The 24,923-nt window shown below is 39.7% G+C and overlaps 1 protein-coding gene across 4 annotated transcripts in view; it reads right to left on the bottom strand.

The window, feature by feature from the left end:
- Positions 1 to 7,762: 7,762 nt before the first annotated feature.
- Positions 7,763 to 24,923, bottom strand: part of MTHFD1L (methylenetetrahydrofolate dehydrogenase (NADP+ dependent) 1 like) — a 147,219-nt gene continuing 130,058 nt past the window's right edge. For all 4 annotated transcript variants that reach the window (XM_032683983.1, XM_032683984.1, XM_032683986.1 and 1 more), the window contains 2 exons: positions 14,412 to 14,520; positions 7,763 to 10,724 (listed from right to left, as the gene is read on the bottom strand). In XM_032683983.1, coding sequence (XP_032539874.1) covers positions 14,431 to 14,520 — 90 coding nt within the window. In that variant the 3' untranslated portion in view covers positions 7,763 to 10,724; positions 14,412 to 14,430. The remainder of the gene's footprint in view (positions 10,725 to 14,411; positions 14,521 to 24,923) is intronic.

Here is a 24,923-nt window from a genome sequence, read left to right as displayed (position 1 = left end):
AAAAGATTTCTAATTACACACATTTCCATGATTAAAACGTTCAGGCTGAAATGGTGTTTATAAATTATTCCCTAACACAACAGAAGCACTTTCTTCTTGCATTTGGCCAAGGTCTTCCCTCCCCAGAAAGAGGGATCCATGGGTCATGCAGGGATATGTGCCCTTGGAGCTGCCTGGTTGGTTGCTCCATGTACACAGGAAATGCACAGGGCATGGCTGAGATGTTGGAGAGACCAGAGAGCAATAATATCAGCTTTGCTTTCCCAGGCACCACAGAGCAGATAAGCATGGATGGATCTTCTCTTATATGCCAAGAAAAGAAACGTAATTATTAATCTTGTTTCCTTGGAGAGAACAAGGAGTGATTTATTTGGTATTTACTCCTATAACACATTCAGTGTGTGAGTTACCCCTTTGATTTTACTCCTTCCCCGCTGTAGCTGCCTTGCACCACTGAAATGCTGTGGATGTCTCATCCTGGCCACAAACGGAAGGGAGTGACCAGGAGTGAGAAGGTGGGTCTGCCCATCAGCTCCTGTGGAGCTGTCCCAGCAGCCATGTGCTTCTCTGGGGGGAAGAAGAAAGTACAGGGTCACAGGGAGGTCCTGTTGCCAGGACATGCGAGAGGAATGAGCCCTGGGGGATAACGCAGTTGAGCTGCCGGTCTGGAAAGGTGAGAGAGTCATATCTCGGTGGCTGGGTTTTGGCAGGTTCCTTCTAGGGTTGGGGAAAACAATAATTTGAAAAATGATGCCAAGATTAATTTCTTAATTTGTTCCATGAAACCATAGGTTCTTAGTGTCTCTCCAAGGACTTACAATAGAAGCCCTAAATTTCTCCTGCCAGTATGGGCAATGAATGGCTGGAAACTGAGACATTTTCTATATGTTGTTTAAACCTTAATGGAGAACTGTACCTGCTATTGCATCCATTTGCTCAAAAATAAACTGGATGGGATGTGAGTATCTGAGCAGCATTGAGGTCCTGAGCTTAAGTTTCTCCCCTGAACTCAATTTTTGCAGTCTCTCAGTCTGTACAGGTTGAAAAATAATAAGTGAAGTCAGTTTGCCCTGTTTTGAGGATTTTCTCCTGGTAAGATGCAATAAAGACCAACTGGTTTATCTCCTGTTCACGTATCCATTTTCAGTTCTGAGTAAGGCCCTCACGCGTGGGGTTGTAGCAATTTAGGATTTTATGAACATTATATTGTCTTGCAACAGATTTACAAACTTAAGTCAGTATGATTCCTGATTTTAAAATAAAACAATTGAATTACAAGCAGAATTATGAGATAGTTAAAATACTACCTGTAATGAAAGTGTAGTCTGGTGAGAAGTTAAATTGGAAAGTTTGTTCCTTATAAATATCTATATCACCATGGAAAGGATCTCCTCTGTTTCCATTTCACTCCTTTGTCTCCCACTGTCTCCCTGCTTTCATGAAATCTATAGTAATTTACTTGTCTGTCATTTTACTGCTTGGGGACTGATTCAATATCAGGAGTTGGACAAACATGTAAAAATACCACAGTCACATAAAATCCATTTTCTTGGGAAAGAACAAAAATAAAGCTAAGAAGCTCCTTTCACTACTCAGTAAGCCTTGGGATAATTTAATATATGTAAATGTATACAAAGTGCCACGGAGGGATATAAATTTTGCTGAACATTATTTTGGAGGCAATCTGTAGTATCACCTATTGGTTCGAGTGAGTTGGCCACTTCCAGTTCACATTTATGTGAAACGTGTATGTGTGTCCACGTGTGTATGATAGATGCACACATGTGCAGTGATTACCAGTGGCTAAAGCAATCACATGCTGCAGCTGACAAGTCAAAGATCAAGTAGAAGTTTTTTTGTAAGCTGGGGGAAATCCTGCTTTGAATAACCAATGACTTGACCTTTGTTAGCTTTTAGTCTAGTTGGTAGTAGTTATCCAAAGGAGATTAAATTATCAGTCTCAAGGCGAGGTACTTTGCATTTTGAACAAGACCAGGGATTAAACAGAGATACTTTCCAAACGCCAAGGGAGTTTGCAGAGGGATAATGATTTCAGACGAAAAGCACACTACTGCGAGTAAATTACAGTTTTCTTCCCCCTTCCTTGCTCCTTTCCCAGAGTTTGAGAGCCTTGAGGAAAGCTTACCATGGTCTGGTGGCAGAGCACCGCTGGTTTATTGAACAGGCTACAAGTGGTAGTGAAATAACAGCACACTGTGTTTGCAAACCAGCCAGGTGCTGTGTGAGTCCTGCTGTGGAAGCACCTTTGCAAACACCTGTATGCCAGATATTTTGTGGTTGGATGCTGATTTCTAAGGCCTGATACTCATTCCCCATGCCGTTCAGGGTTCCGAGGCCATCCATCTCCTCAGGTACACCGAGCCATTTCCCCAGAGACACAGATGGCAGCCCTGCCCAGGCTGGGCTGAGGGATGATTTGCCTCAGGGTAAGTCCAGGTGCATGTGGTGCTGTGACTCACAGCATCATGATGCCAGTCGATGCCAGCTGGTGCCAGGATGGCTGGCACAGAGGGCAGAGCTGGCTGGATTCAGGAAGGATTCAGCCACACTGGCTACACCTACTATCTTCCTGGCCGATGGAGGGATTCCAACAAATGACTGGGAGACCAAAACTCACAGGTGAGGACCGATGTGGGGGTAGGCACACCTGCAGCTGCCACACCTTGGTTGTTCTAGAGAAACCTAAAACAGTTGAGATCTGGGGGAGTTGACTGAGAGCTGTTTTCTTTGGGTGTTTAGGCTTTGTTGTTCTTGTTTTTCCCCTTTTGTGCTTTGAAATAAGAGACTAGGTCAGTGCTCTGAAAATCTGCAGGATGTCATTTGTACTATGACAACCCATTCAAATGAATGAGCAGGTTAGTGGTCTTCATGTGGCCCCTTCGAGTGGTGGTAGGGAAATAGCTGTCATGCTTCTGTGGTCCAGGGGAGTGGCTGGACTGTTTCCTCATGTTGATTCTAGCCATCATATCTTTGCAGCAAGCCTTTGGTTTTTCAGCATGTTGAATGAATGAGCAAGACCTCCAACTTACAGCAGGTAAGCAACCCTACAAGGTGTGATCTAATTCCTAAATCTGTATATGAAAGCACAAATTTACTTGAAGAAATTTTGTTTACTAATAAATAGAACTTTGAGCATGGTGTGGGACCTGGGGACCTCCAGAGGTCTTTTACACCCTGAGTGGCTCTGTATAAACAGCATGGTTAGGGACAGTATCTGTACCAGATCTGAATAGACGGTTTAGTTGAATATTTTAAATCTAAAATATTTTTATTAGAATAACTATAAACTTATAACCTGCTGATTTTATATTGGAGTTCTCATCTCTATTGAAAAATTTTTTTTCTAAAAAAAATCTATTTGCCTGCTGGGCACTGGCATTTAAACAAAACATGTAGAATTTAAAAAGTGTGCTTGAATTTTTGAGTCCAGCATTTAAATTTATAAATCTTGGGAGAGGTTTGTTTTTTTAAAAAAAATGTCGTGTACCTCTTACCACATCCTAAGCACCTGTGTCTTCACCTGGTGGTGGGCTATGGGGAGCAGGATTTGCCCTGTTTGTAGTGTGGGATGCTGTGGGGTGCTCTAGCCAGCCCTGGGACTTAGTGGTGTGGTGGCAGATGTTTGCAGTGAGTCAAACTGTTTCCAATGTTGATTTCAATTTCAAGGTTTTCTTCAATCCTGCTGCAGTGAATGGCTGTAAACCCTTCTGTAGGTGTTCAGGCTCAAGTCAAGCTGGTTAAGGGAATGTGAAATTCAAGGTCAAAAGGTGAAACACTGCTAAATTTAAGATTCAAGTTTATGCAGATGAGTAAACGGCTGCTTGAATCATTTTCATTTCAGTTGCACTAGGTAAGGTGTGGCCCTTCCAGCATCTGTCTCCCCCCTGCAGCTGGAAGGGCTGCAGGATTTATGAACAGAAAAGGTCTTCCCCAAACATGTTTTCCTGAGTATGCAAGCCTAATTGCTCTTGTGCATCCAGGCTTGTATCTACAGATGTTTGGATATGGCTCTTAGGTTTCACTTCATCATCCCTTATACGGGATGAAACAGTGTATTCTCCTGTCAGTTTGTTCCTACCACTCATTTTCAAACAGTGGAAAAACTTGAGCATTAGAGATGTTTGGGGTAAAAATCCATTTGCGGATAAATATATTTGATGGGATCCTCTCATTGGGAGAGATTGAGGTTTTGGGGCTTTTTTGTGTTATTGTTGAAGCTTAAAGAGACAAAACTGGAATACCAGCGGAAAAGTAGTGTTTTAAGGTATCTTTTTTGCACACAATTTCTTCTTCCCCCAGCACAGTGTTGGATGATGATGCTGTTGGTCCTTTCTGAAGGCTTAGAAAAACAGACCATCTGTCTTTTAAACAGCTTGTGAAACTGTTGGTTTGATAATTGCGGGTTGTCTGTACAGGTCCCAGACGTGTTTAAATCATACTGGGTATAACTCTTCCATTTCTGCTTCCAAGCTGGTGTGTGGTTTGTTTGTTGCTGAGTAAATGCAGTCTTGGGATAGAGATGTCCAAATTTAGCAGAAGGTGAGGTTATCTGTAGCAGTGACCCACCACAGAAGAGGCACCTATGAGGAGGACTCAGTAAATATAGGAATCTGAGCCAGGTGCCCTCCCCATCTCGGGGCTCCAGGGCAATTGCTGCCACCCTGCTGATTTCCTGCAGTTGCTATAGGTGATGCCAGGTGAAAGCTCAACCTAAGATCTTCCTCCTGTCCCTGAAGATCTGGTAGTCTACACTGTGAAGAAGTGATGGGAAACAGCTCGCTGGCTATGTATTGGCTTTGGGTCTGCTCCAGTAGCCTCAACTTTCCAAGTGTATTGTTTTCTCAGAAGATATTTTATACTTCTTTTTTAAATTAATGACATCTTTCACTTGCTGCTCATCTATTTACTGTTTCTTAGTAACATTTCATTACATTGTGCTGTTTTAGTGTAAACAAAATTAACACTAAAAGTTAATGTAAAACAAAATTAACATTAAAAGTTCCCTTTTCAGTAGCAATTTGCAGTTAAATGTACTTTTTTTTGGTGTTATACATAGCCTTCTTCAAAACTGTTGGTGGTAAGTTATATACTGCTCAATTTAAAGGAATTTTTTAAAGTGAGATTTAGTGAAATTGCTTCTCAGACTCATCTTGATTTACAATTGCTTTCAGGCAATTCTGTCCCAAAAGAGCCAAACTGACTCCTGTACTTTGTTTCTTCGTTTACCATCTTCATAGTTTTTCTTATTATTTTCCTTTTTCCGCTTACTATTAAGAATGAAATAACTTGCATATTTGGTTATTACTAACAAACTGGGATCTAAAGGCTGTCTGATTTTCAGTAGTTCAAGAAGCAGAATTAGATACAGGTTTCACCCTGGATGAACAAGCTTTTGCCAGGCACTAATGTCTATCACTGAATGACAGTGGTTGAACTTTCTAAACATAGGGGAAAAATCAACAATGGATACCTTAGGCTAACATCATAAAGAGCAGATTGGAGTTAGATGTTGGTTTTGTTGCTCTCCCCAAAAATCTTCTTCAGGGAGAGTTCACTTACCTCTAACACTTGAGAAAAAAACAGGTTGGCAAATATAACTCTTTCTGACTGCAATGGAGACACCAAAGTGATCCAGATGAGCTCGAGCTGTGTGGGAATATGTGTAGCACCCAAGCATGGGGCCAGCAAATACGGGGAGGTTGTCTCCTTGCAGAGATTTTGTCTGACTGAAAGCTGTGTAGGAGCTGGTCTGCTGCTGCAAGTCAGACATTTTTCTCTCTCAGGTTTCCCCTTGAGCCTTCCCTCAAAAATGAAAATGGAAGGAAATATCCTTGAATTCACAGCGTGGGGTGTGTATATATTTATATATATACACACATATACATATCATGTATATAATACATGCTTTGTACAAATACAGCCATAATTATATTTTTCTGGAGAGTTAATATAAACTGTGCATGTGATAACATGCAGGGGCTGCATTGTACGGGCAACTAACAGGCTGTGTTCTGAAAAGCTGAAAGTCTTCTTTGGCATTAGGAATCTAACTTTGACCAGATGTTGATGGTAAATGAGTTGCAATGAAATTGCCCAGTGGGAAACAATTTAGCTTTTAGAATGTCATAACTTAAACCTTGATTTAGTGTATTGCACAAAAGTGGGCATGACTTGTATTTGATACATCCTCTTTTTTTATTAGTACTCTGCAAAGTTCAGTTCTTAAGGTGTCTATAGTGTGTGTGCATGTGTATATTTCAGCTTTACGTTTCCTCAGTCCCAGCTTTTTCTACTAGCATCACAGTTCATGCGTGCACAGAACAGTTTACCTTGGAAGGGACCTGGAAATTACCCAATGCAGGGCTGACTTAAAAAGGTTTGTCAAGGTCTTGCCTGTTTGAGCCTATGATGGAATGTAGCTGTCTAGCTCTTCCCACTCATTACTCAAAAGGTCTAAGTTTAAGAGTTTACTGAGGAAGCAGATATTGAAGATTTTACATAAAAACTGCATGCAGAAATAAATTCTCGCTCATGCTTGCATATACGTAATATATTACACTCAGCTGCATGGAGCAGGGAACTATTATTATGACCACACTTGTGAAAATATTTGAATTTAGCTTACTTTACATAAACACTCTGGCCTTAAACCCACATTGTATGGTAACATGTATAGCACAGCAGTCCTGTTCCCAGGAGAAATGCTTGAAGGGGTTCTCAGTGTTTCCATTCCAACCCCCCCAAGCAGGGGGTCCTACCTTGGCCCTAAAATTTTTCTCAGAAATATTTTCTCAAAAGAATATTCTATGAAAAACTACCCGTTTAAAGGGATAAAACTGGTTACCCTCCCTCGCCACCCCAATAATTCAGTGGAGGGAGAGTTTGCATATGCCTCCCGTGCTCACCGTAGCTGGTTGGTTGGCCATCAGCAGGGCAGACCCAGGGAACACTGAAGAGCAAACCTAGTGCTTGAGACCTGTTCCGTATGGGTAAGGTCCTGGCTGAGATGTTGTAGAGAAGCTGAAAAGCTGTTTGGAAATCTAGCCATGAGAAGCACACTACAAAACCAGTACTAATACAAGTCATATGGTTGAGACTTCATTTCATTTAGCTGTTTAGAAAACAGAAGCACTGGCCAGTATGGGCCTGCAATGCTCAATTTCTTCCCCCATTTTTCCCGTTTTATTAGTTCCTGCTCCTGGCATGCTTTCTGCTGTGTTGTGGCCCAGCTGATTTAACACCCATAGTTCCTGAAGCTTTTGCATCACTCGTGTTTAAATCCCACCTTGAGAAGCCCACAGATATATGTTCTTCTAGCTGACACTGCTTCACACAAATCCAGCTGCCAACTGAGAAGTGGAAAGTGGCCAACTGACCCTTGCATTTGATACAGCCTTTCTTGTCGAGGACCAAAGGTAACAGCAAGATATTTTGAGACCAGGACAGGATGTTAGCCTAGTGTGTCCTTCCCCAAGCACAAACCAAGTTCAAAAGGATTGTACTGCCAGAGAAGATCCTGTGGACATGTGGACAACCCTCCAGTGCATGGCCCTTTGTGGCAACAGCCAGGGACCAAACAGTTTCCTAGGTTCTGGGAAGCCAGGTAAGAGTACCATGCCTTGCTCACATCTGGCGCTCAACCACAGTGCCAGAGCTCTATGGCTTATAAGGAATTATGGAAAAAAAAAAAAAAAAGAATTTGCTATTTAAATAGACAAGATCAGAGAGACAGAGAACAATATTAAATAATGGATGTATTTTATTAATTAATTCAGACTTCAGACAGACACCATGTGTGCGAACTAAACATTAGTACACACACAGACTTTATTTTCATGTTTATGGCAACTGAAATTCTGGGATTTTGAATTTTAGAATACAAATGAATGAAACCAGTTGCATGTAGTCTGAAGTATTTCAATGTCATTACAGAAGTAGTTCAGCAGTAGCAAAGTATTGAGCCACAACAAAAAGCAGATCTGATAATAAACAACCACATGGTACTTAAAACACTTTAGCATATGAAGGGATAAGCATGGCGACCTGCCTTATAAAGCCGTGGTTCTGCCATGTGATAACATTGCTCACTGTAGATGCAAAGGTAGGGTCCCATACCTACAGTCACATCCATGTAACAAGTGATAAACCTAACAATAACACTGATATTAAAAAGATTTCATTTTAAACTCTTCTGGATGAAGGCCTCAGTATCAGGGGAGCCCCAGGAAATATACTGTGGCAGTTTCTGCAGGTTAGCTGGTGGCCAATAGCTCGATGCTTTGCATCATGACAAAGGACCAAAAATGTAACAGCTTGAGAGATTTTTGCAGCTAGTTAACTAGATGGGGTGGGGGAAAAGCTATGATAAAAGAAGAGAGGGCCATTCCACCTTTCTTGAATTACTGAAGCTATCTAAACAAAATAACAAATCCTGTGCACATGATAGAAAAAGTACAGGATGTTTGTCAACTCTCAACTAAATGAGCTGGAATGGTGTTTTAGGGAGAGACTGATGGGTCAGATAAACAATCTCAGTGTGCGTGGCCTGAAGGGATAATATGGAGATGACACTATAGAAGGTATCAAGCAGCAGTTTGAGGTGACTTATAAAACTTTTTGCTTAGACATCCACATCCATATGGAAGCTTCACAAGGCAGTCAGCTAGTGCCACATTTAGTATCCCACACTGAATGGGGACAATTCCAGGGCACCTGCAGGGGAACCACAGTGATGACCCCTAGTAAGGCACAATTATGGTTTTCTGAATTTCTCTGGACAAGATGGAGGGAAAACCTTATTTCTTTTTCTTGTAAGGATGCTACTAGGAAAACTATGTCCAGAAACCACACTTATTTTCTTCCAAAACTCTTTGGCTATTTCTTGGCTAGATAGCTCAGTGTGTGCAAGACTAATTTACAATGCTGCTATGTGTATAAAGAGCGTGGTTGTATTTTGTTGCACAGTTTAATAGACTATATCAGAAATCTTTCTTCCCAGCAGCTGTGAGAGCCACACCTGAATCTTACTTTCTACTTATCATGTTTGTCATGCAGTCCCAGTGTAATTAAAGCATCCAGTCTAGGCCATTACGAGCTCTATTGTCTAATAAGGATAAAATATCAAATTGCTCTAGTTTTTACATTTAAATTTATCTTCACAGCAATCCCCGTGGTGTTGGAGATCCATGCTATGAATAGCACTAAAATGCAGTCAACAGACATTTCCGGGCTACTCCAGGGAAGGCACAGATAATTAATTGCCCCCAGTTTGCTCTACTGTCCGTAATTATAGTCTTGAGTTTATAAATAACGAAGCATGATTTTAAAAACCAAAACAAACCCCTCAATTACTACAGAGTTCCTGAGATAATTAAGTCTCCAAATGTGGCTCTGTAGAAGGGAACCAAAACTACACTGCAAAAGCCCATAACATGCAGATGTGCGTAAGCAGAGCAAAGCGACAGGATGGAAAACGTCATCAGGAAAATAAACTCTCTCATCAGTATTTCACTGCTTTTTACCTAAAAAAACAATGGCCTATTGTCTCGATTCACCCTATTGTTCTGCTGCACTTTTTGTTATTGAAGGAACCAACAGTCAGTGAGTGAGTTTCCTGAGGAGTAGCAGCTTGGAAAGCTAAATGCAGTATCCTATGCCTAAGGCTTGTTTTGCTGCAGGTTTAGGAAAAACCAGGAAAGGTAAGTTACTGAGGTAAATTTAAGAACACGGTTTACAATTCAGCTTGTTTGAATACCCCCTTCAGATAAAAATACCCTCCAGTTTTGCAAGTATGGTGGTTAAAACCTGCAAAATGAAGCAGAACAAAGCTGTGCCCGGTCGCATCCCTGCTTGATGGACGTTCTTCTGTTGTTACTGGGCGTTGTGTACTGCTAGGGAAAAACTCTAGTCGGGAGCCAGCACAGCAGGAGGCTTCATTAGCCATGAACGGGAGCAAAACAGTGCTTCAGAAGGAGTAGTGCCCTCTCTGAACAATCAGCGTCACCACAACAACCACATAATCAGCTGGACAGCCTGTAACACATGCTTTGGATAAAGGCAGACCTATGGATACAAGACAGCTATGGCTTAAGTGTTTCAAAAGATCTTTGCCCAACAAGGAAACAAATTATATTTTAAAAAACTTTTACAAAATACATTCTCTGTTCTTTCTCTGTTTAATGTCTTCCTTGCTCGAAGCTTGGCTGCTGCCCAAATGCATCCAGAGCAACATTTGATGATAACTCAAAAATGTGCAGTTAATCTGTGTGTAGCTTCAACTCCTGAATGCCAGGAGCAAAAACGTACTTTTCAGAGAGAAATAGGCTTGGTCACACAGCATAATCAGGTTTACACAAGTTTTTAGATAGCCAAGATAAAGGAAATACTTCTGTAAACTCTTCTGAGAAAAGAGGAAAACTCCAAGTTGAAAACCTGCTCATTTTCAATGTCATTTTATCCACAAACAAGCATAACCTGCATGACAGCGAGTAAAACTTCAGCTTGCTGGTCTTTTTTTGTGATTTTTTTTTTTTTAACCCTAAAGCTATATTTCATCATAAAAACTAGTTTGAAGAAAGAGTAAACTTTTGCTCTTTGGTCTATCTTGACATTCCTCCAGAGACACATAACAGGAATATTTCAGATTCATTTTTGTCTCCTACTTGAAGGAAACAGGAAAGTTGCAGTTCTGAATTTTCAGGCTTCTGAAATGAGAAAGATAAAGAATTTATACACTGAGGCAAGACATCTTTGCTTTCTTTAAAGTGAAAAAAAAATAGAAGCATCACAATCTAAAAGCAGTGGTTCAGTGAAATTGAATATTTTTGCCTTAACCATAATAAACAAAAATGGTTAGTTATGCCACATGCACCTCTATTTATTATCTGTGTAACCCTGGTAGGTGAGAAGCAAAAATCTGTACTCATATTTCAGTATGATACAAACTTCAGACTGTACATTACTGTAATAATTGCTGAAACTCAATACTGGGGAATGAGACTAAAAGAAGTCATTGTTTTTGTTTCATAGAATCCAGTTTTGTGGATGTAAAGGAAAGGTCTTCAAACACTTTCTATCCATTTCTGAATAAGATAAGATGAAAACATCTAACAGATAGTTTGCAATTTTAGAATATCAGTTTTGGTGTCCTACTCTCATGGACTTCTTTATGGCCATGAAAATGCCCACAGGTAAAGCTCTGGGATTCCTCTCACACACAGAAAAGCTCCAAGGGTGGCAAAGTATCCATGATGTGTATTAAAATAATTCTGATGCTCTGCCATTTTTGAAGAGGAGAAGAGTGCAAGAATATATCTGTCACTGTGGACAGTGGGGGTCTTACTAAGTCAAAACCAACCAAGGAGAACAACAGCCCACCTCCAACTCCCCCATCCACCCAAATACTCAAAGCCAAACCGGCCTAGTAAGAGCAGGCATCTATTGCCACTGATTAAATTCGAGGGATCCTTAGAGCTCACAAGGGTCCTTAACAGACTTTACTTATGCAGAGTGAGTCAGGTTCATGAATTCCCCTTGCTGTGCAAGTAATACTTTTTTTTTGGTTTTTCGTTTGTTTTTTTTTTTTTTTAATACTTCTTCCTATTGGCAGACTTGTCGCCATGTAAGTCTTATTCTGACTGGTGGTCTCTACAGACAGCTTCTAAGGAAACAAATTCAACTTCCTTAGTGTATGAACTGGGAAGTACAATTTAAACAGGACAGAGGCCAGCGATGAAGAACTAGCCAGATCCCTTTGGGTTCATTTCTAGATATTAATGTTTCATTCTTTGATAGATCATGTTGTTCCTACGGCGAGACTGCAATACTGTGTGTCCATGTATTGGCTATTTGTCAACAGAGAAAAACAGAGTTGACTTTTATGATAAAGTTCTATGACTTTTTTAGCACATATTCTAATGACTGGTGTTCTGCAAATTTTTGTGAGAACTGTCATCTGCTCCATTAATGCAGTGAAGTGATAGAGAAAAAATCAGACACACTAAAGACAACCAATGTTTCAGCTCAGTCAGAGCCTCACACAGCATCCTGAGAAGCAGGAACTTTTGCCTGTATCTCTTTTACAAGTCTGATGACAATATGCATTGCGGAGGAGGATAAATACTGCACACTAAAGCAACTGTTCTCAGCTCTGCAGGCGTGTTTATAATGAAACATCTGCAGCTCTTCTGCAAGTCTCTAAATATTTTTCAATTATAACATCTTAAAGATTTGAATCAGTCCTAATGAGTTGGCACAATATCATATTACATTGTACACTGTATCACTATGAAAAGAATTCAAATTAAGTGAAAACAAAATCCCTCGATCTCCCATCATAGAAACAAAGACCTCATAGTGTGCTATCAGCTACAGTGTGGGTTCACTTTGGTGAATGTGTGAAAAGAAATAATAATACTAAACTTCTCTGCAGAAAGTTGGAGGTAAAGACTACATAGGAATATTGTTTCTTTTTTCATCCAGAATTAGAAATGTACAAATCTAGCACATGAACCAGATGAATTTTAGAGCTCATGAACACTTGACTACTTTGTGTGGAGCTCACTAGGTATTAAAATACTCTCAAGGCATTTATTTAGAATGTTAAAAGTAGGAACACACATGAGTATGTACCTATATTGATAAAAAAATATATATAATCAAGCCGTTTTTTCTTTAAAAGGCTTAAACTTACTGAATCATTCATCTGTCTGATGCCAACAATACCTCTATAATGAAATTAAAATTATTTATTAACAGTGGGATATGTATGCTATTTCCTACGTCACTATTATGTTTTGTGACTTTGATAGCATCTCTTTTTACATCTGACAAAACACCATCACTAACTAAAAGACAAATTTAACCTTTTCATTTCATGCACAACTTCCAATGAAAGGTCTTCACAGTTGGAATGGAGTATTTTGTCTGCTTAATTACTGTTGTTCTTCAAAACTCACCAATCCATGGTTTGGATGGATTTGTGTAAGACTAGTCAGTAAACACCCAATTAAGCAGGCTATGTGAATCTGCATATAGATTTTACATTAGGATTCTACAGTGATTCAAATGAGTCAGAAGTAATTACATGACTGACACATGATGAATCAATATGTATGCATCAAGCCGCCAGACTTATAACACATATCGGTAACAAGAATGGGATATATGCCAAGAAATAGTATGCATAACACTACCCAGAAACAGAACAGTCAGTGATGGTTTGCACTTAGGGTAGTAATTACCTGTGCATGCAGGTTAACTTTCAAGCTAACTGCTTTTTACTTGTCTTGATCGGCACACACAAACTGGCAGAATCTGCTCTCACCAGATGTTACGTAAATACTGTGACATTCAATTATGGGCAAGCGAACAGTTAACTTGGTCTGGTTGGGTTGTACAAACCTCTCCCCTCCTCTGAACAATCCATAGCAACACCAAAACAAGAGCCGGTCTGCTCAAACCAGAGTAAAGGTTTGCCAGAGCAGGGTTGAAGCACCTGGGTACATCCACCTCAAGGCTGTGGCTGATGTGGGGTCCCATCACTGTCCTGTTAGCTCATAGTAATATTGTTGTTCAGTCTAAAAGAAACTGTTTTGCTTTCCAGACCAATTTATTGGGGGAAAGGAGAGAGTTAAGTGATGAAAGGAGAGCATCCCATCACAGGCACACATGGTTTGTTTCAGTCAGGGTTACATTCTCTCTTAGTCCACTTATGTTACAAGGTTAAAATGGAGTAGCATGAAATATTTTCATAACATCTTGGATTTTTAAGTGAGGAACGTGCTACACAAAATTATAGCAGGACACCAAGAAGATTAAGTACTTAGAATAGGGGAGGAGGTGGGAGGGTAAGTGCAACCTTCGAGGAAAAGGGAGCGAATCCATCATGAAAAACAGGCTAAGAGGACAGCTCTGTGTTCCTGGAATGCTTATTACCATTTGAGAGAGATGACAGCGGTTACAAAAACAAAACATGAAAAAACAAAGCAGAGCTATGAACAAGCTGAACATAATGACACACTGCCACACAAGTGTAGTATCAAAGATTATTTCTTTTGAGCTAAGATGACAAGATTTTTTCAGACTGGTGTTCTCCATAGCCAAGAGCAGTATAGTTGCAGAGCTGGCTTCTCCTCAAGCCAAACTGACAGTGCCACAAAATCCAAGGCACCATTAGTGTACACCAGCAAAGTGTCAGACACCATTCAGCAAATGAGAAACCCATGGATAAAGTGCACATTATGAAACATTTCCTCAAATCCCCCCAAGGTGTGTGAAGTCCTTACTAAAACTAGGGCCTAGATAAACTCCTGACAACCTTTTCCATACACATGCCAGAAACAAACATCTTCCCCCAAACTGAAACAGGAAAATAGAGGCTGTTGACTGACCTGAATTTGGACCTCACTCTCAAAACAATCCTTCCACTTGCTCTGTGATGGGGTCAAGGTCAATGTCATAGAAACATGGCCTTGTGGGAAGTCCTGGCATGGTGCTCATCTGTGGAAACAATGAAATTAAGTTATACTAGTGCACCTGTAAGCAGATAATCACTCCACCCATGTAAACCTTAGATTAAGAGAAAGGCTGGATTGTTCAGCATGGACTTGTCTGCAGATGTGATCATCACCACATTTTTTGTTTTTGTTAAAAATGTCAAGCTTGGTACTTTTCTGATTAATTTTTAAGTATTAGCTTCCAAAAGACAGGAAAGAGAAAAAAAAAAGCCACAAAATACAGGCTAGAATAGCAACCTGACAATAAACTCCGTAACAAAATGAAAACCCTGGGACTTACTTGTTCCTCAAAGTATTTATCCAGAACATTTATCCATTTATATCTCCTGAAAAAAAATCACACAGCAAAGGGCAAGGACATAATTGTCTGAATTCACCCGGTGATACAAATTTGTTAACTCAGACCTCTCCCACAGAAAACCAGAACAGAGAAGCAGAATTAATTGCAACACTTACCTAATGTAAGGAACAAATTGAAATAGTTCAACTAAACATACAGGGGTTACAGATGAATCCTAATTTAGTAGTTAGAATTAGAAGGTTGAGATATGAAGCTAAAGCAACCCAATTATCTCAAACTATGCCTAATTAAGATCCTGATCTAGCATAAGACACCAGCATCTGCATACTTTTAAACATGTGAATAGTTTCATGGACTTAAATTATACAGATAACTACAGCTCTGCTCACGCTACTTATAACTATTATATGAAATTGGCATTTTAGTAGCAATTAAAGACACGAAGGTGACACGGAAACCTTGCCTGTCACCAGTGCCAGCACTGGCATAGGGTAAAGGTTGTGACTGTGGGGCAGTTTTAAGGCAGGACCGGTTTGGATCAACCTGGATCGCTTTGGATTCAAACCCTTAGTCTTCCTAAAATGATAGTTAGAAGCCATGAATATCTCACTGTATTTATACTAATTCAAGGCACTATAAAAATGACTCCTTAAATCTTTTCGACATCGTAAGCTCACAAGTGGAGAATGGCCCTGCTATATTAGGTCCTGTAGCAATACCTAAATTGATAAAAGACCTTACAATCTCTGGAAACAAACCTGGAGTTCAACTTAGCTCGACTGTTTGTTGGCTAAGAGTCTTTAAGCATTAAAACTTATTTAAGAGATGCTAGATTTTGAGGAACAAACTGTTAGCCAGGGCATATCATCAGAGCTCATTAAAATTGGTGGTTAACCTGACCACAGGATGTGACCTTCAAACATGACTGTATAGAAAGAAAAAGATTACACTGGCTTGAGTACCAGAAACACTCCAAACTTCATAACCTACAGAAGGAGTCAGATTAGGGTATGTTTTCACGATGTGAGCTGAAGCGCATTGCTGAAAGGGGACAGTTTCACCCTGTGAACCTCTGGGATGATTCCCCCCCTTACTGCAGCCAGCCTTATTCAACACACTGAACTGATGTAAATACATGTTTTTGTGGGCAGGGTTGGTTGGCTGATAAATTAAATCTGTTTGTTGCATGACCAGATCACCACCAGGCCACTGGCTGCAGGGGAGCAGCCAGAGTACGCTGCGGTCAGCCATCACCTCCAGCTCTCCAGCAGAGAGCTCAGGGCTGGGCAAATTACTCCCTCCATCCTTCCTAATTCCCCAAGAAGCACAGCTCAGCTACATCTTTTCTCTGGCCAAAGGCAAGCTCTAACAGGCTAATTGGCCTCAAAAGAGGAAAAACACATGATCACCATCCTATCTCCTCCAGAGTGCCAGACTTAAAGGCCCCCCTTGCCCTGGATCAGACTGCATTTCTTTATGCCAACCTGATCTGCTGCGTATTCAGAGATGGGGTTAACGTCTGCCTTATGCTTCAGCTTCACTCCAAACACTTACCTAATGTCTCTACGTGGAAATACAAGCAAACTGTAATATCTCCCCACCACAGTCCCATTAACTCCAGAGAGCTCTACTACCATTTCAGAGGTTAATCTCATGTTGAGAAGGGGGAAAGGAGCCTCGGGGAGCTTAGTACTGGTCCAGCCATCATCTCACTTGGGATCTAGTTCTGAGAAAAAACAATGCAACGAGCTCTTCTAGTGGACTCACTACATTTCCTCTGTTTTTAAATATAGTCCTTCCTGATGTTTTGTTATTGTGTGTAGCAGGATTAAAAGACAAAACTGTCAGTTTACATTGACCAAACCCTGCCTCTGATTGCATGACATCATTTATTGGCTGACATTGCCTTAGCATTTTAGCTAAGTACTAAAACACCTTGCTACTATTCTTTATTCATTGGCCACACTAGGTGGACTACTACATTATTAGGGTTACTGAATTACTTTCTGTCTCAGATTCCTCCTGGTTTCTGAGTTAATGCTTGAAAAGGAACTGCCTTAATGAATTACATCTCACTGGGAGGGGAATAAACAAATTGCCAAAGACAACTTTCTGGTTACTCTGTGTATAGCAGTTTGACAACTGAAAGTAAACTCCCAAATTCCAGGTTCTTCTTTTCTTTCTTTCTTTTTTTTCCCCCTAATATAGATACTTTAAGAGTTTTTTCCCATTTTAAAAAAAGAAATATTAAAAACAAAAGCCCTACATACATATTTTGGATTTCTTTTTTCTTTCACAGGCCTAGTTCTACACCAGTGTAAGTCCTCTGTATTAACTAACGGCAAACTATTACATCTATAAAATATGAATATCAAATCAGTTTATTGATGGTTCAGGGAACACAACTATTCTCAGATTAAAAATTTAAGTCAACAAAAGGGAATAGGTTCATCTGAATTAAAATTACTACTTGATAAAATGAAGTACAAGGAAAAAACAAAAAACCAAACACAGAAAAAACACTTTTGAAGAATACTTATGTGAATTACAGAGTGAAAATAAAACACATACTGTCATTTTCCCCATGGCCCAGACTTCCAAACAGGCAAAGTCATGTAGATTTATGATCATTACTCTCTGCTCTCATTATCTGGATGTACAGAGGTAACATGCAGCAGAATCTATCCTTTTTTCATTACTTCAAGGTCAATAGGAGGAGATGGCTGGCTGAGGAGATTACTACTGATTATTCCCTCTATAGTCTTCCATTTCTTTCCTTTAACCAAACAGGTAGGAAAGAAAAGAGGGCTCAGTCATCTGCAAGGCTGAATCAAGGTTTCAGCTGACTGGCTTTCCACATGGAAAATGTGGCTCAGAATGATCCTCTTCCCTCTCACCATTTTCCACGATACTGGATGAAGGCATTAAGGAGTGAGTACATAGGCTGGTCTTTACTTCAGTAGGCATGACCCAGAGGCATCCCTCTCCCTGACCTAAGTCAGAGCCTAGATTTCTGTGCGTGGAGGGGAGATGTTAACCTGCCCCCCAGCTGTAGCACATACCGCACCTGCACAGCAGCTGGCAGACTACGTCCACCTCTCCAGGCTTTCTTGATAACTACTTAAGAGATAACTACTTACTAAAATTACTTCAGTTCTAAAACTTGAAAAAAATTAGAATGAACAATGAAAAAGAAAATGTGCCTAAAACATAAATCACTTCGGTAAGTAGCAGGTATGTACAGCATGAAAAAAACCCACAGAAATTTACAGTCCTACAGTAGCTTGCTAGGCATCTCATAAAACACACACCCTCTGTATATTGCACAGAGATCAGCACAACTCTCCACTCTAATATAACAACATTTGGGTTATGGACTGGTAGCTATGAAACATTGCACAGTACGGTTTTGAGAAAAGAACAGGGTTAGAAGCAGCAAATGACAGCACATTATCCACTGAAAACCACAGACTAAATTTAGATAGCTGAAATAATCAGTATTTAATTTGACCAAAACTGCTACTATTACACTTTCCCCGGGAGAAGGAAAATATAAAGCATAAACTTTGTACCTTAAGACTTTATGCAATTCATATGAATGCTTTATACAGGGAAAAAAAAAAAGGTTTTACAAAGAATTCATCCAGCTGCTGTCCAAAGTATATCATTTACGAATTAACAGGAACTCGTTTTGTAGGAACTCACTGGGATAAACCATTTTCTCTACAAACTGTGCAACTGTCCATGCATCCATGAGAGTGAATCAACTGCAGAGAGGTGACGTGAAGCATACACTGGCTTTTTATTACTATGGGACTCTATGTTTAGGAGGCAAAAGCAGCAAGTCTTAGGGTCAGTTTATCCTGAGGATAATTTATGCTCCTGGAAATGCACAACTGGTGGAAGATAAACCACAATTTTAGTTAAGCTAGTGTTATAGTAGGCATTTGTGATCTTTCAGTTTATTTACATGACTGAATGAAAATGCCAGTTATTTTCTAGGAAGCCATACAAAAGTGTTGTTCCACACCCTCTCCAAGAACACATCCACTGTCACTGAAAGAGTGACTAAGTTGAGTTTCATTTAAATTACAGTTATGTGTTGACTTGTAACTTTAGTTGGCCATAGGATCCACATAAAAGTTACACAGCACCGTGTAAAAACACAATAAACGTGTCAAGCACCAAGACTCTGCTAGACACGTTTGTTATGGTCCCAAGAAGAACTATGCTGCTTAGCTTCCTTTTTTATCATACTTATGTCCATCTGTCATCGACATATCCTGCCTTTAAGTGTGTCCATCCACCTAAACACACACACACACATATATATATATATTATTTATCTACAAGAAAAATCCTTATAGAACCTCAGATTGCCTTAACTGGGTTAGCACAATAGCATAGCTTGCAAAACAGATGGTCTTGAGGACTACATCCAACTCATGCTTAGTGTCTTTTTCCCCTATAAGACAAGATGTGTCTGTTTTACAGGCATAACATGGTTTCTAAATAGAGAAAGAAAACCAGAGGAATCTGCACTTACATAAAGTAGGGAAAACAAGTGATTAGAAGATGCCAAAAAATTAGCAAATAGCTTACCAAGGAAACATCCCTATTTTGTGGCTTATGGAGGTAATGTTGCAATAGACAAGAAATGCAAGTAATTCCCATTATTTAATTGTATCCTTTTGTTAATTAAACAAGCTATGACAACCCACAACCATTTCAAACTTGAAATACTGCAGAAAACAGATGTTGTCTCTCAAGAGAATCCAGCATACACATGACTGCGGATAACTCCTCAATAAAATCTGATGCCATGAACTGCACATCCCACACTCCCTCAGCAAGAAACAATACAAGATGAAACTCAAGAGATTTATAAACAGAGCTATAAACCTGCATGCATTATGGTCAACATGCCAGAATTTGTTCAAATCCTGACGCATGGCATGAATGAGCTATGCTTCAGGGTTTCAGTAATGTTTCCTAGTGTGAGTTAGAGCTCTGGAAGACAGATCAACAACCAGAATTTTGCTCCCATTCAGTGCATCTGTCAATCTCAGCACATGCAAAGCTGAATGGAAGAGCTTTCTGAAGAAATCTCTCCTGGTCTCCAGCTCTGCCTGCCTTTAGGTGCTCTTTATTTTGAGTGGCAGATTATTCCCACTGACATGTGTGGTGCTGGCCATGCACCGGAAGCTGGCACAAAGGGAATTGCAGTCCATGTAGTGGAAGAAAAAGATTAATAGTCACCTCACTGCATTTCATGGCTGGAGAAGTGTGTGCAGAGTGCAGATCTTTTTACTGGATGCCTCAAGGTCCCTGCATTCCCCATTTTATGAGAGTATCCATGCAATGAGGGTAGTGGGTAGGACTACAGCACTCTGAAGGATGCGACTGTGCAAATACTTCCAGTGAGTAGTCACTCATTTCATCTTCAAACTGAACTGTCCTACAGCACATAGAAGCACTCAGTGTGCATTGGAAAGGGTGCAGAAAAATTAGGCAGCATATACTAAGTATCTCCAGGATCAGCTTGAAGCTTATTCTACAGAACTGGAAAATTCCTCCACTCTGCAGAGCTCTGACACTTAAGAGGTAGCTCAGGTTTTGAATGATGGAAGTAAATAAAATCACATGAAAATAACAAAAAAGAATAATGAAGAGAAAAGCATTTTTTGTCATAATTACAAGAAACACACCAGAATGAAACTGCCAAAACAAAACGTGCTCAATATAGTCTACATCTCACCCACCCTTCATGTATTACAGAGGGGAATGACACCATACCAAAGCCTGAACTGATGCTCAAGTGAACTTTCACCACCTCTTAAAAGCAAACAAACCTCCAACTCTCACATCAGGAAAAGCAGATGCATAATGGAGGCAAGCTGGTGCTTCCTTGCAAAAATATCAACCTTTACAAACCAATAAATTCAGCTTTGGAAACATCAATAATTTTTAGAAATTTACTTTAATAGCTACATAATGCTTAAGAAAATATTATCTCATTATTTTTCATTGCCTGAAATTAACAAGGATTTCTAAAGTGACTAAGCAATGATCTTTAGTCAGTATTTAAATAACAATTTACTTATAAGTTTTAATGAAAATTTGCCAAACCTGATTATAGCCAGAGGAGTTAGGGAGAGTGAAGATCATATTCCTTCTCACGAAATCTTTAACAGAAAAGGATCTTGTTGCAGTGCCTAAGAACAATCACACCAAGAAACTCGACACATTAGCAGCTTTCAAGATAATCAAAATAATGTTTGAAAAGATGCTGATGTTACCCCGACATATGCTGTAGTATTCCTTGCAATAAATGGCTCTTTTTCACTGGCATGTTGACTGATATCAGGTGCAGAAGTCCATCTGGCATCAATTATTCTATTATAATTGCCGCTTAGTTTAATGTTTACACATTCTTGGCAATTGTTCAATTTTTGTGAAAGGATTTACAACAACAAAATACATGGATATTGCTCTTCTGCTCTCAGCATCTGGATGAAGTTACAAAAGTACTGAATATTGATTATACAACCCTAATTGACCTTGCTGCCATGTGCTTAAGTGAGGCAGAAGTAACTTGTGCCCTGTTACATGCTCTGAGGGATTACCAGGATCTGAGAAGTTACTCATCTTGAGCAGAAATAGTCTGAAACCAAAAGTGATCTCCCGGGCTCCCTAAGGGAAAAACAAAACCCATACAACAGTCCACATCTGTCCAGTACAGCTTTTGGAGAGACCTGTGGGCGCATATCCCAAAGGAAGCAGGGAACAAAAGGAAGCGGTCACTGCTTGGTTGGCTAAGTTCTTGGTGAATGGGTCAGTGTAATACCACTGAAACTCAAATGTTGCTGTTAGTGATGCAGGGAAGCACCGAAGACCCAGAGTGGGCATTGTGCTAGCTATTAAATAAAATGCTTAGGAATAGATGTAATCTGTAAAAGAATGAGCAATTTCCCCAATTAAGTAAAACATTTATGACTCACTTATATGACTGCAGGTCCTCTTGGCAGAGTTCTCTCAACTAATTTTCATCTTAGAATTTATAAAACCGCACTTGAAGCAGAAGAAAATGGTCCCCGTGATAACAGCACAATGGAATCAATATTCTAAATTTTCCTTGAAAAACACACCTCTCTGAGGTAGCATGTTAGATGGTGTTAGTTGAGTGTACTATTTTTTATATAATCCACAACGCAGCATGTTTCACATATTCAGAACTGTTTTCTGCTTTAGATAGGTTAATTGCTAAACAAAAAACCACAAAAATGAAAGCTAAAAAACCCCTCATCAAATAACTCCCCCCAAAAAACAACCATTCATGGAGGAAATAAAGGGGTAGAGAAAAAAAGAGGACTACAAATTCCAGGTGATTTGTTCCAAAACACTTTCCTTCATTCCAGCCCACTCAAATCCTTTTCCAGAAGTAATTGCTCCCTTGGCCAAGGCCTACATCCTGATTTTTCTTTCCCCCTTGTGCTTTAGACAGAAACCCTGGCAGAGGATTTTTGCTCACTGCCTCTTGTACAAAATCACCTCCTCAGCCAGAAGAAATCCTTCCCTTCAGCTCAATCCTGATGTCAGATGCTCCCAAGGCTGTTCCCATTCTTGACAAGTGTCCAATATATCAGACAGTGCTGGAAACGTGCCTCTGAGAGAATAATTCCAGAGGATAAAGGCATTTTTCTCATGTGCTGTTTCAGCAACAGTATTTTAAGTATCTGGTGTTCATAGGTACATAATTCTCCTGCTTTGTTCAGTGCTCAAGTCTCCTGGTAAGAAGGAGGTGTCCAAGCTGTGCCAGCAGCTCAGTTTCTGCTGAAAACAGAGCAGGTTTTGTGGTATTTGATGGCGGGGAGAGGTCTTGGGTGATTCATCTGAGCTGCTCAGGGACTGTGCACCCTTCATCTCCTCTGCAACCTGTTTATTTTGTACCAAGTGTTCTTCTAGAAGTGCTGTTCTTCAAAACCTGGGAGCAAGCCCCACTTTGTGCTGCTGATCTTCACTACGTCATTTTGGTTAAAAGCTTCATAACTTTCAGAAAGCCTCAATTACAGCCCAGAATCTGGAGATGGTGGCAGCAGTAGATTATGTGAAGCAACTGTGTGCGCTCAACATGCAACAAACCTTACCCTTCTCAGTATGCCATGCTAGGAAGAGTATCAGGAGCATCATCCAGTCATTTCAATGGCAAATTACAACATGAAGATATCTGAAAAGATTGTATTACTATGGTGAATAAAACCACATTTAACTGCTGCCATACTAGCCCTCTTGGTTACAATTAACTGGATCCACTGACAACTGAGTAAATAAAGTTTCTTAAGAAACATCATATCAGGCAAAGATGATGTGTGTGTGTAAGAACTGCTTCTAAAGAACATAAAGGAATTATAGCAAAGGGTTCCTTAAAATTAATTCTTTTTAACTGTTAAATTGACAAACTGGCTCGGTCTCATTACCTGATTTAAACTAAGTGCCAGTGATGACCTTTATAATACCAAAGGGTATGAGATTTTTGGAAAATACCTCAAAACAACTGGAGTTGAAAAAAATGGAAGAGGAGATGTCAATACTTTACTAATCCCACCTGAGCAGATGTGATCTTGTTTTCAGGAGTGGGAAACAATAAAACCTAGGATATACACTTCACAGTTGCAGTTCAGCTTTCTGGTCTGTAGATATCATGGGAAGTGTCAGAAAGAAGAGCCTGGGAGGGTTATCTCCAAAGAATGATCAACTGTGGTGGTTATCAACAGCATCAACCACTATCACTGTCATCATGTATCAACCTTGACCTGTGAGCATCTCTAATCTTGTTAGTTCAAGTTTCTATGTCTACTTTCTCAAGTCACTTGTTGCTTGGATAAGCAATTTAAATTATTTGCTCTTTGTAGTGCTTAAACACAGAATTTTGTGATGGACTGAAGCAAACAAGAAATAGACAATGACAAAGAAGCACCTTATATTGTAATTTTGGATGTGGATGCTTTCTAACCCTACACAGTTTCACCTCATTGCTCTCCAAAAAAATTACTGTTTCAATATGCTTGGTCGATGCTATCTTAGCTTCACTGAGGAATTAAAAAACTTTTCCTTTCTATTTGTTTGGGACCCAGAAGATCCAGAATGGATCCAGTTTGGATGGATACAAGGACATCAAATTGTTAAACTGCCTGTGTAAATCAGATATTCTCAGTCACAACTCCATCACAGAACTCTGGCAGTACACATTATTAAATATTGTGTGTTCTCTAAAATCATACCAGAATGTACTGTGGTCTCCTTTGACAAGTAACAAAATAGAAAAGAGAAGGATATTAGTTAGATCAGCAATTTTCCTCCTATAGTCTATTGAACTACTATTTTAAGAAGTTTTCACAAGGCTGCTAAGAAAAGCTAGCCTTGAATAACCTATGCTGGAGCTCACACTTCTGGAAAATGGAGGAGCATAGAAATGCTTTGAAAAAGGCTGGAAGCTGCTGACTTGTGATGCACTAGAGCGTTCAGAAGAGCCAGCTCCTTTGTAAGTTTTCTTAACTGCAGTAACAGCTGTAAGGAGACAGGAAAAAATTCTAGCTATGAATGTGTGACTTAACTCTCTTATGGCAATACTGATTTTCAAAGTTTCTCTAACAAGATACTAAACCACTAATTTCTGTTTACTGAGAGAACCATGAGTTAACAAGCTGCCAGACAGATTCAATTGTCAAAGGAAACCAAACAAAATTTTGTTCACTGATGGGGAGCACAATCTTTATCCTACAAATGTGTATCCTTATATAATATAATAAAGATTGATATATTTTTTATGTATAAATAAAATTATTTTCAAAACACTTACATATATGAATTAAATACTTTAAGTACATCTGGGAAATAAATACAATAAAATCTCCACTCCAAATTGTGAGTGACATAGGAGGCAGAAAATGTTAAATGATTTGCCAAAAGGAGCTGAGGTGCTGCTAGGAGAACAGAACTTGAAATTTGTAACTGATTCTCATCTTAGTCTCACATAACTGAAATTCAAAAGTAACACTGCATGAAACATCTTTTTCTATTACATA

This window comes from Chiroxiphia lanceolata, chromosome 3 (assembly GCF_009829145.1).
Source record: "Chiroxiphia lanceolata isolate bChiLan1 chromosome 3, bChiLan1.pri, whole genome shotgun sequence".
Classification (NCBI taxonomy): Eukaryota; Metazoa; Chordata; class Aves; order Passeriformes; family Pipridae; genus Chiroxiphia; species Chiroxiphia lanceolata.
This window is presented reverse-complemented; position numbering and strand designations above follow the sequence as displayed.